This window comes from Ammospiza caudacuta, chromosome 8 (genome assembly GCF_027887145.1).
Source record: "Ammospiza caudacuta isolate bAmmCau1 chromosome 8, bAmmCau1.pri, whole genome shotgun sequence".
Classification (NCBI taxonomy): Eukaryota; Metazoa; Chordata; class Aves; order Passeriformes; family Passerellidae; genus Ammospiza; species Ammospiza caudacuta.
The window spans coordinates 27,221,806-27,234,627 of record NC_080600.1 but is presented as its reverse complement, the minus strand read 5'-3'; the positions used below and the strand labels follow the sequence as shown (position 1 = coordinate 27,234,627).

At 35.7% G+C, this 12,822-nt stretch overlaps 1 protein-coding gene across 1 annotated transcript; it reads right to left on the bottom strand.

Moving 5' to 3' along the window:
* Positions 1-1,307: 1,307 nt before the first annotated feature.
* GCG (glucagon) lies at positions 1,308-12,160 on the bottom strand. The gene is made up of 7 exons (XM_058809791.1): positions 12,118-12,160; positions 8,152-8,252; positions 7,607-7,768; positions 6,674-6,727; positions 4,980-5,117; positions 2,758-2,901; positions 1,308-1,723 (listed from the first exon to the last, which is right to left on the bottom strand). Exons 2-7 carry the CDS (start codon positions 8,247-8,249, stop codon positions 1,699-1,701), a joined length of 621 nt encoding a protein of 206 aa, XP_058665774.1. The 5' UTR covers positions 8,250-8,252; positions 12,118-12,160; the 3' UTR covers positions 1,308-1,698.
* Between the last annotated feature and the right edge of the window lie 662 nt (positions 12,161-12,822).

Sequence of the window (12,822 nt, the reverse complement as noted above, 5' to 3'; positions counted from 1 at the left end):
TTTAGGACATTTTAATATAGATCCCTCGTGTATTGCTAAAGTAGCAAGAGGAGAAGAGGGGCTTTGGGTAGTCATTGGAAGGAGGAGACAGGAGCCCATAGAAGGAAGGAAGGAAGGAAGGAAGGAAGGAAGGAAGGAAGGAAGGAAGGAAGGAAGGAAGGAAGGAAGGAAGGAAGGAAGGAAGGAAGGAAGGAAGGAAGGAAGGAAGGAAGGAAGGAAGGAAGGAAGGAAGGAAGGAAGGAAGGAAGGAAGGAAGGAAGGAAGGAAGGAAGGAAGGAAGGAAGGAAGGAAGGAAGGAAGGAAGGAAGGAAGGAAGGAAGGAAGGAAGGAAGGAAGGAAGGAAGGAAGGAAGGAAGGAAGGAAGGAAGGAAGGAAGGAAGGAGGGAAGGAAGGAGGGAAGGAAGGAGGGAAGGAAGGAGGGAAGGAAGGAGGGAAGGAAGGAGGGAAGGAAGGAGGGAAGGAAGGAAGGAAGGAAGGAAGGAAGGAAGGAAGGAAGGAAGGAAGGAAGGAAGGAAGGAAGGAAGGAAGGAAGGAAGGAAGGAAGGAAGGAAGGAAGGAAGGAAGGAAGGAAGGAAGGAAGGAAGGAAGGAAGGAAGGAAGGAAGGAAGGAAGGAAGGAAGGAAGGAAGGAAGGAGGGAAGGAAGGAGGGAAGGAAGGAGGGAAGGAAGGAGGGAAGGAAGGAGGGAAGGAAGGAAGGAAGGAAGGAAGGAAGGAAGGAAGGAAGGAAGGAAGGAAGGAAGGAAGGAAGGAAGGAAGGAAGGAAGGAAGGAAGGAAGGAAGGAAGGAAGGAAGGAAGGAAGGAAGGAAGGAAGGAAACACAGATTAGAGGGCCTTGTCTTGGATTGGCAATCTTACAAAATTTGAAGGAGTTCAGGAGTTCTGGGGGCAGTTTCCACACTTATGGAGTATTTTGCACTTAACATTTTCCAAAGCTGTCCTCCTGTTCTGAGCCAGAATTTGTGATAATGAAGAATAATTGTCTCTTCAGTCATGTTTCCCCCTCTAGCTTCATCTTACATTATTTATTTTTCACCTAAAGATAGTTCAGAGTTCACACAGCTCTTTTCTGGGAATTATTGCAGAGAAAATGTGACCAAACAATGCTGAGTTTGTCATTCCAAACAAACCACTTCTAAGATCTGAGACACACTAAAACAGTAGAATAAAATGAAATTGAGTGCAAAGAGGAACATGTCATATACACAATGAGAAGTCAACAGAAAAGAAGCTTGAAAAAATTTATTTAAGGCTATTATTTAATACCCTTAAAGCTTAGCCTTTTTATAACAAAGGTTTTAAGAGGGATATTTACTTTTCAGGCATTTGTAACTGCCAGCCCCTTATGAATAACACATATAATTGGTAATTGAATAATTTGTGTGTAGAAGTAATTTTTTTAGAAAAATAATTTTATCCTTAAATATAAATGGAGTTACTTTAGTCCTAATAAATGCAAAACATGAAGTTATGGAACTTTCACATTCTTAAAGCTGTTAAGAAAACCATCCCTTAGACAACAAGTTTTCCATATATAAACCTTTGGCAACACTAAACTATAGTACAATTATTTCCTGGCATGCAAGGTGACATAGCTTTGTTACAACAAATGTAAATGACAGAATACAGATTTCAGAATCTCTTAATAACTGGCAGTTGATGAAATGAAGATCTTCATTTATCCCATTTTATTCTTCATTTTTACTGGTATTCTTCCAAAAGGTCTCTGGGGAAAAAAACAAAGGAAAAAAGCAGCAGCAATTAGGAAAAATTCTAAGTCTCCCAAGATTCCTGAAATATGTGTGGAACATATTTTTTCTGTTTAGGAGTGAGCAGATGTTAGTTTCACAGACCTCTCAATGCCTCTCTCTAATAACAGATTGAAAACAATTATTCCTAAAGGAAAAGCATTTTATTTGTTTCTAATAGATTATTTTCCTAAATTTTTTGTTTCAACCCTGAGCCACAAACATAAAAATAGTAACATATTAATAAAAACTGTATTTTAACAACACCTTCTAAATTTTTTTGTTAATTTTGTTTCAGCTTTCCAAAATCAACTATCTTTTTGGATGCTTTAATAATGCAAATGGGATGTCTAACATGTTAAAAAAATCTGGCCACTCACATGTGTCTTGTGTTGGCATTTAATTCTTTAAAAGCTTTGTTAATTTTAACAAATAATTCCCAAATATTAACCTGTTCACAGTGCTCATTTAGAAAATGATGCTTTGCCTACATACAGGCAAACTAAAACAGGGGTCCCAAAGAGTCACCTGCCAGGAGCTCAGATTACAACACTCTTCCCTAATGACAAGCCACAGATTAAAGCAGTGTTTTATATCACAGTCTTTAAAGAATAACCAATTTGGTGTAATTTTGCCAATAAATATTTCTGATTTTATAATGTCCATGCAAAGCAAAATTTTTCAGTAAGTTAATATGACCTTACTTCTGGTAACATTCAGTGGCAGCACTACTTTCAAGTTAAATAGGAAAGTATTAGAGAGGTTCACCATTCAAATAATATTTGGAAATAAATATTGGATATAAATTTGGAAATAAATTTGGATAAAAATTCAAATAATAGTTGGAATGAGTTCCATTTAGTGTCTTATCTTTCTTCATCTGTCTGTAACAAAGTTTGCAACATACTACAGATATAACAACAGCTAACAGAAAAATTAGTAGTATTTTCCCCAGGTGTGACAAATGCATATAAAATATCAGTATATTAAGAATAGTATAAAATTTAGTCACCTTTGGGTAACTTTTGTGTTAATGAGCCATTTTAGGAACTCTTTGGCAGCCATGTCATCAAGGACTTTGTTGATATCACTGGTGAAAGTGCCATCTGCATGTCTCCGACCCATTTCTTCAGCCACAAGAGCTTTTTCTGGGAAACTTCAAAGGTAAGAAGTTATCAACACTGTGCAGATCAAAACAGACAAACCATTTAAAAGGGCCTTGTTACAGGGTTCTGATACACTGCACATTCCCTGTGATTTGAAGGAGTTAAGGGTTGAGCCTGATGCTACGGCTCAGTACAGCACGATGTGTGTTAGAACATCTTTTGAGGCATTATTTTCAAAACACACAGCCATTCCTTCCAGTGAGCCTAAACTCCTCTCCAGCAGTTTTGAAAAAGCCATACATGCAAAAATATTTCTCAGTCTGCAGTGTCTATGCCATGTATATTAGGCACCAGTCATTTACTAAGAATTACTATTTAAGAAATACCACTATTAAAACATTACAGTCAAATTTTCATTTTTTTTTCTGTTTTATTTGGACATAAGGCTTATTTATTTACTTTAAATTATGTTTCCTAAGAATGCTTATTTTTAATAAGAATTATTAAAGGCAATTTTTTTTTTTTTTTTTTGCAGAACAGTGGTTGAAATTAGCTCGCTTAAAGCACTTGTCTAAAACGTACGTGCTTGTTTGATGTAAAATCATAGAATGTTGCATTTTATACTTGGAACCAGATCCTGATTATTTTTCCGTTCTTTTTTTCACTGCTGGAAAACCAGTTTGTCAAAACCAGAGTTTGATTTAGAAAACTTTCCTCTCTTGTTTCATCCCATCAAATATAGGAAGATTTTGATGGATTTCATTAAGGTGGGCTGATGCTGAAGCAGCCTGGGTCCTGGATCCAATGACAGGCAGACTGGTTCATTTCAAGGAAGGCTATATACAAGTTCAACCTCAAATAGTACTAAATATTGGTTTCTAAGTTCAGTGAGGTTGTATTTCTCTCAAATGGATACAGAAATACTCTATTTCTGCTTATGAAAATAAAACATGACAGGAAAACAAGTGGATGTCTGAACATAACTAGGAAGGGGAACCAGCTCTGTGTAACTGACCTAATTTATTTAACTCTGTTTTTTTCAGGAAATTGTCAATATTCACAAAACTTACTTTTCCCTATTTAGTCTTCCTTAACTACAACACACAATCTTGTCTTACAGATTGTATTTTATTATTATTTATTATTATTATTTTTTAATGTAAAGTGAGAGACTTACATACTTTACAGCTGGTAGAATATTTAATCAGAGGATGGACTGAAATCCCTGCCCCAAAGAGCTTACAGTCTAAAGGCACAAATAAGTACAGAACAGTTGAAAGGTGGGCAGTGGCAGCTGCATGGTGTAGCTCCTCACCACGCAGAGTTGGAAATAGATGAGCAGAGGATGCCTGCAGGAGGCTGAAGGCAATGCCACTCTAAGTGTAAGACCATCATGACAAAAGAGGTAAAGTAATGAGGGAGTACATGAAGTGGATAGGACAGAGAAATCTGCAATGAGTATGTGGAGAACAAGGTAGAAATTAAAGAAATCATAGGTAGGCAAAACCATTAGTGGAGCTTTGTGTCCAGGGAACTGCAAACCATGGCAAAAGAATCAGAGGCATCTTAAAAACGAAGGCAAGCTATAGCAAACGATAGTTATGGCAGCAGCAGCTTGGGGAGACTCCGAGAAGCATAGGAAGAGAAAAAGAAGTTTTTAGCTGCTGCTGGGAATGATCATCAGCACACAGAGTACACCTGAAGACATTGGTAAAGATTTAATCTTGGAAATATTGCAGAGGAAAAGATGGACTGTACAAGGAAAAGAAGGCAATTTAAGATGATAGTGACTTGAATAATCTCAGTGACAGTTAAGGAGACTGTAAGCAATGTTATGTGAAGGGGAAGATCATAGTTAGAGGAAGAAGGTCTGGTTTAGTTTTAGATGTGTTGACCTTAAATAAAACTTGACCTTTTAGAGTGTAACAGCATACTGAACAGATTTTAATCTGTATTTGAACTTAATAATGTAAAGTGGTAGTCAGTCACCAACAGAATATCTTCTAATACAAAAGAAAGACATGAAGTACAGCGAGAATGATCAAAAGTGCATCAAAGTTTCATCAGACATGATTTCCAACCCCAAATACTAGGCAAAATTTAATAAGAGGAACGGATGGACTCTTACTCTCTTCTTCCTCGTCCATTCACTAACCAAGCAATGAACTCTTTGGCAGCTTGACCTTCCAAATAAGAGGTGATGTCACTGGTGTAGGTGCCCTCAGCATGTCTCTCATACTCAGCGTGGCGCTTGGAGATGGCATTGCTGAAAGGAGAGCAGCACCACAGGAGCAGACTGTAAGAATTGAACTTTTAAACAATCTTTATTGATTTCAATTTCCCCTGTGCCAGACTAGTGTTTCTATAGGAGACAGGGGTTCTTTTTGTGCCTCAAATTGATCTTGACATATTTTTTATTGCTAGGTTTCAGTTCTGAAGGTATGCCTGTACTATGCAATACAGTTTTGTGCAGAGATTCCTGAACTAGTTCTGAACAACTTACTTCAGGTGCAGAAAGCAATTACAGCTGTATTGGAATGGTCTTACTAATTAAGTATGAGCTAGAAACTGTATTGTATTATACAAACATCCTTTTTGTTGTCCTTTAATTGCTTCCCTACCTTCACCTTCATTATTTCTGAGCCAAACTATTCAGACTTAATTCCTTTCAAGTTTACATTTTGAGTTGTTTTATAAACACCTTTTAAATCATCTCTCTGACCAAGTCATAGTCTTGGAAAACTTTCAAGCCTGATCAACTGCATCTTATTAAAGGCATTCTCCCTCCCTACACATAATTGTGGTTATTTCTCTGATATAACACAAAATTATGTTACAGTGGCTCCTGAGAAGGCAAACTGCACTAAGAAGTAGACATATTATGGAATATTTTCCATGAATAAATTCCCTAGCATTTCTGTTTCAAAATTTGTTAATTTCTGCCCAAATCTAGCTCTTTCTATTATTTTTTCTTCTTGGGATGTCACCATTCCTCCTAATTTAGTACCATCTGCACTTTTCATCAGCATGCTAACTAGAGTTGTTTGGAACATTTTTAATGAAATGCTAATTTTTTTGAGATATGCTGTTTCAATGAAGCGGAAACATTATTACAAATTTGTTATTAATATTGACAGTGTGAATGTAACGGTCTTTGTGATCTGGGCTATCCTTTTTGGATTTTCTGACGAGAGAAAGAATTCATATAGGTAGTTTAATCTGTTTTGCAAAAACACTCAGTGTCTCCTTTATTTATGTAAGATTTCCAATCTCTCTAAACCTTTTCTCAAAAACACAGTCAAGAAACAGAATTCTGGCCTTCAGCAGGTCTTCTCCTTTCTGTAATAAGTGGTTTATGAAACATGGGACTGAGTGCAGAGGGCTGAACATTACATCATGTTTAATCAGTTCTCTGCAAATTTTCCTGGCCACCTTCCTCTCACTAATCTTCTCACCGGTTTTTTGTTCTTCAACATAATGTGTTGGTTTTGTTTATTTTTTTTTCCTTCAGCCTTTCTCCATACCAAGTTCTTCTTTTTATGTTATTTTCTACTCTCCTTGATTACTCAAAATGTGCTTTCCTAAAACCGATTCTCATCCTGTTGCATTCCTTGCACCTACAGCTATAGAACACAGGTACAGGAATAAATAACATAGAGACATATCCTATTTCCTTGTAAAAAGCAGGTGTGAAATAATTTATCTGATTGATATTTCTTTGATTGTGGTAACATTTCAAAAAACACTAGTTGTTCTCTTTCTTGTTCAACTGAAAATGAACTGAAACTGGTTTAGAATAACAAGTTGTGACAAATAGAATACCTTGAGAGCTGGTCAGGGACTTTGTTCTCTTCTGTGTCCTCCTGTGCTTGTTGGCTGTAGTGAAATTGCACAATCATTAGATCATTATTACCAGTACACTGCAGAGCCTGCATAAGCTTTATTGGTTATTATTTGAATATTATAGTGAATCCTCATGACTCAGAGATGAATATTATATTCATTGCATTTCAGACATATGAATTTAAATTAGTACAATGTGTAGAAATTGCTACTTTATACTTTAAAGACTTCCACAGAGATTTAAAACCATTAATGTAATAGATTCTTCTTGATATTTCTGAATTCTTTTTGGGCAGATTTTCTCTAGAACACAAGACTGACACACGTGTACATTATTCTTGCTCTCAGCTTTCTAGCTTGAGTTTAATCAAAGTATATTTGAAAAAAACATGCCAATTTATATTGATGATACTGGTTAATTATCCAGTGGTCAAAAAAACTTACACATCAGCTGCCTTTTCACAAATGAAGCTTCAGGATTAGAGTATCCACAGATAGGAAAGTTTTGACGAGGCCTAATGGCTAAGAATTGTGCATTATATTTAAATATCTTATTCATATTGAACTTAATTGATTCACTGAGAAAATCTGCCTCAAAGAGGCCGAGACAGTCTTTTTAGGTGGCATATAAGACAGTACATTTTGACTTAGCCAAATCCTTTTGATTGATTTTACATGTTTCTCATTTCTATTAATATATTAATATTCTGTTAATGGCTGGACTAGATCTTAGAGGTCCTTTCCAAACGAAATGATTCTATGATTGTATACATAAATTTTCCTCAAGTACTTTACTTATTTGAGGTTTATCCATGGTCTGGGATGGGAAGCTGATACCAAGAAACTGAATTGGCTAGATTCTTGGCTGTTTCTGCTTGTGGAGATCTGTATCAATGTGACCAAAATGCTTACCCATTTCTTTTAGTGCTCATTAACCATTGCACAAAGTCCTGAGCTCGCCTGGTGTCCAGGTACTTGGTGTAATCACTGGTGAATGTGCCTTGTGAGTGACGTTTCACTTCATTCAGCGGTCTGGATTCCTCTATTGGCTCAGAATGGGAAGCTTTGAATGATCTGAGGAAAGTTTAGACCTTGTTAATCTGCAATGGTTGCAGTACAGTCTACAGGTCCGTTGATTCTTCTTTCAACAATACTATTTTTTACTCCCACAAAGTGAAAGCAAGTGGCATATTGCTCAGTAGCTGTGTGGTAAAAGGAATCTGTATAGCAGATTGGACACTGCCCAGTTACACAGTCTTCTTGGATAAATAAGGTAGCCATTGTTTCAGTACCCCAAATTTCTGTGCTAAGCTTTGCAATATTAAAAACCCTGTCAATTTCAATGGTAGATCAAGTATGCATGAAGGGGTCTTTAAATTATAGTATGTTTGGCTTCAAAGTGTAAGAAAACAAAGTTCATGCCAAGTATTTGTAAAAGTTTGGTCTAAAGAATTTACCTTGATTTCTCCTCTGTATCCTGAAGAGGATTTTGCCAGCTGCCTTGAACTATCATTAAAAGGAGACCAGCAACAAAATAAATGCTTTTCATTTTCATTGCCTGTCGAAACAGAAATAAAGCAACAAAGAAAAATGTTATAATGTTTACATATGTCTGAATCAATTACACCAAAAAGAGACATTCTTAGTGCTGATCTGAACATGAAGGTTAAATATAAGGAGCCTTCTAGAATGGGTTTAATGTCCGGGGGATGACATTTCAGGGCCTTGGGTAGGCATTCAGAAGAGGTAGTTTCTGTTCCAGTCTTTGAGCTCTAGTCTGTACTCTAGAATGCAAGGAGAGCTGAGAGCAGCTGCATCCTTGCTGTCTTATGCAATGTGACGATAAAGGTCTGTTCTTTTCTCTGGGTTCTGCTGCTGGCAAGCATTAGATCTGTGATACTGTTCTATTGCAAAAGTGGGATGGTGATGTGGCTGTGATTTCTTTTCCCAGGTCATTCACTAGAGAAAAAACAAAGCAAATCTTTGTCAGGAATACTGTCACATTAGCAGCTCCCCATACTTTCTCACGGAAGTTGCACTGAGTTCACATCAGGAAAATGTCATTGGAAATAATTTTGTCTTGTACTTGGGCTAATACCTGTGTATTTGAATAAGCCCTCTGCCATCCATGGCATTTTCCTATGGAGGTTTATTATACAGTCTGGGAAACAAAGGGAGATAGGACACATGAGTGCCTTGAAGCAAAGCGGTAGCAAAGTAAGTCCCAGTCACAAAAAACACATCCCAATAAATGTAATTTGTACCCTATTCCTGTGGCTCCACTGCAGGAACTACTTAAGCTGATTTACTTACTGCTTGCTGATTTACAAAATAAGGCAGTCTGAGTGAAAATATATATCTTCTCTATTTTGATGCCTTGTCATAAGAGGCTGAATTTAAATATATTATGGGCTGGAGGAAGTTTTAGAAAATGATGGCGGAATGATGTGTAGTGAAGGTGCAGATTACTCCATTTTGAGATTGAGACTTGGCTCTGCACTGAGGAATGCAAATGAGGGGGCTATATGAACACCTCTGAAAAGGTGATCTGCATCAAAAATCCTCCTGCTGTAGGACTTCTACTCTGCCCCTGTAGTCTGCTCCTTCATAGCAGATTTTTTTTGAAACCTGTTTCTCCCATCTGTTTTAAAATAACTTATAGTTGGAGATGCAAAGCTTGACTATTGGCAGGCATTTTACCAATGGTTAGGAAGAATCTATTGGACTGGTACTTTGTAAGGCCTGATTTTTAATCTCTTAAAAATAATCTCTTACTGAATAATATTAATATTTTACTATAATTCCTCAGTATCTGTACCCAAATACTTGAGGCAATCAAAATCTTAATAAAATATTGATCAAGCTCAGGAAAATAAATGAGTAAGTATAATATTTTCTGAAGTATTTTACTATTAGGCAATAGAGTCAGTTTTCCTCCCTCCACCAGAAGCCACTGCCAGTGTTACTCATTTTTTCATGAATGTCTGGTTATTCTGCCTTGTGCAATGTCCCAGTATGTAAGAGCTGACCCCTTCACTTGAACATACCCTGCTATAGTGCCAGCATATACCACAGTGGTCATGTAGTCAGCCTTATTAAAACCCTAACTCTAGTGCTGAAATCTGTTTTCACTGTTTCGTTTGGAGCTGTAATTTGGTGGTGCAACACTGACATCCAATGTTTATCTCAAGGAATGCATAATTTCACATTTCATAGGCTTCTAGCAATGGAACAAAAGCTCTGCCTGTTCTTTGGGAAATGACTCTGTTGTGGTTGTTTCAAAATGGTTTGATTGACCTCTCTGGTAGCTGATACAGCTGTAAATGAGTTAACCTGGACTTGGACACCAAAGTCTGGCTATTACAGCATACATAAGTAAATTTGCCCTGCTTCATAGTCCTAGTGTACAGTTGTCTGTAGCTTTATTAAACTGTGATCCAGATTAGCCATAAACCCAAGTCACTGAGGTGGAATGAAATATCCAATATCAAAAGCTTTTCTTTTATATAAAGGTTATTAAAAGATAATTCAAAGTCACTGTAGTCAGTAAAGAGATAATTTGAGTTTATCTTGGCTCTAACTCTAATGTCTCAGGCCAATAGAACTTTCAGATGTGAACAGTGCCATTGGCTACTTTATTTCTTAAGTATTAAGATAAAAGTTAAATCCATTGTCAACTGCTTTCTAAAATTTTCAGAATCAAAATGGTGAGACTATTAAAAAAGAAATATGTATAAATGCAGTTTTTGAAATTTATAAAATTTTAGAGAATTCTTATTAATAAAATAAGCTTTTCCAAAAACTATTGACCTTCTGTCAAATATGTTATTTTAAAATTAGCATCAGTTTTCTTTTTTCAGCATTTAGTATTTGCTATTGGTAAGTTAAACCAGCGACAGAAGTTCTTGACAAGTTAAACAGGATACAGTTTCAAAAGAAGAAATTGTAATTTTATTCTTGATAATATAGATGTGTGTTATAGAGAAAAAGAGATAATCAGAAAAATGGCATTTTCTTAGTTTATGCTGGCTAATCAATTAATTTCTCAATCAGAAAAAAGGTTTTATTGGCTGTAAGTTATTTAGGTCACCAGTAGATACTGCTAAAAGCCATGGAAACCTATTGTTAAGGCACAGGAAAACTAAAGCTAATCTCACATAGAAAATTTTTATTCCTACGCATATTAGACTAATGAAAATATTTTCATATCTTTCTGATAGAAAATGAAAAAATTAAGACATTTCAGTTTGAACTACCAGAAATATGTAACAAATATACCTCTCAAATCTTGATCAGATATTTATTTGAATATTATTGCCCTGACCAACCTGATTTTTCTAGTTTTCTAATATATTCTACTACAAGTGTAGTAGATTTTTTGTATCTATGTACAATTTTAACTAGCTTAATTTCATTAAGTTTTCAAAAAAGCTTTCGAAAGTCACATTTGTATCTCTTTCTTGTTAAAAATAGAAATTATGAAGTTACATTAAAAAAGCAGTAAAAAAAGGAAATGTTTTCATACGAACATGCATGAATGAACAAAATAGATTTCTATTGAAATGAAACTGTCTGCAAATAGCAATAATTTCTAGAAATAAATAAATTACTTTTTCAGGTAGGTGTGTTTTACATCTAATTTACCCACCATGCTGTAATGCCCTGTAGAAAGTTCTGTAAAATCCAACAGTTCTAGTCTAAGGAATTCCACAGTAGGATGGAAGATTAAATTAAATTTGATGCAATAATCCCAATAACTATTGAAAGACTTTAATTTTACTTCTGTGCTATAAAATTTCCTTCTCTGATCTTACAGTGATATGGAAATAATGGTTGCTTGAGACAAACTAATCTAAAAGTGGGGCAGTGGAGTGACAGTCTGTAGGGTGACAGAGTGACAATCTGTCTTGGACAGTTTTAAATCAGTGTCTACATAAACCCACTGAATTTATTTCCATCTTTCTAGCTTAATCCTCATTGATTCATATTTGGGCAGTATCTGTAAGGAGTGAATAATTTTAAACTCACGTAATCTATCATAAATACCCCACATTAATTAAATATTTCTACAGAAGGTACTAAAGAAGATAAAAATATAAAAATCAATAATTGTGTATCTCATTTAAATTCTTACTACAATCCTTGTCTTTCATGTTCTCATAGTTAATCTTCCTTCTTTCAATTAATTCTGCAACACAAACTGTTGATTTCCATTTATCGGATCATTCTCTGTTGCAGTAATCAATACATCAAAATATTTAAATTATGATGTCATTAACTCCAAATATCAGTGAGTATAACCTCAGAACAAAACACCAATTTGCTGAAAGATCTGCACCTCTATTGCAAACTTTGGGCAGCACAATGCAGATAATGCACTCGGCTTTCTCAAACAAATAACTGGTAGTTCATATAAATCTTACCTTATTTTACTCAGAGGTGATACGTGGCAGCTGCAGAAAGAGCTACTCTCTCTTCTGCAACTATGGCAAGCCTTGAGGATCCTGAGCTCTGCCTAGCTGCCTCTTTTGCACAGACTTATATATATACTGTTCAGCTCTAGTAAGCATTACAGGAGTGCATCATTGCTGACAGTTTCCTTATTCAACTTTAAAAAAAAGTCATCATATTTGCTATTCATTTCATTTGATAATTTTACAAGCAATTTCACACATCCATTCTGCTTACTTTATGACATCAGCGCTAACATGGATTTGCAGAAGGACTGAGGTAGCAATGTCCAAAGTAGTAAATATCAAACAGAAGGGCATTAACATGACAAACAGTGGGCAAAAGGTGCCTGGGATCAAGGCAGCAATTTCTCCAATTTCTGATTTGCCACATTTAGTAGTTAGAACCCTGATTCTATTGACATCAATAGCATTGTTTTCACTTATCAGTTTTAAATCAGAGTTTATAAATTTAATTCATTGTTAAAAATAAGCACAACTTTTCCAAAGCCCTTGAATGATTCTTCAGATAATCTTGTGCCAGTATAATGAATATGAAGAGATATGAAATATTGCAGTGATTGCTACCCACTATGCTATGCCGAGCACAGGTGAAATTTAAAAAAATTGTTTTGATTAGCCCTAGATGCAAAATTCCAAATTTGTAAGTGCTACTGT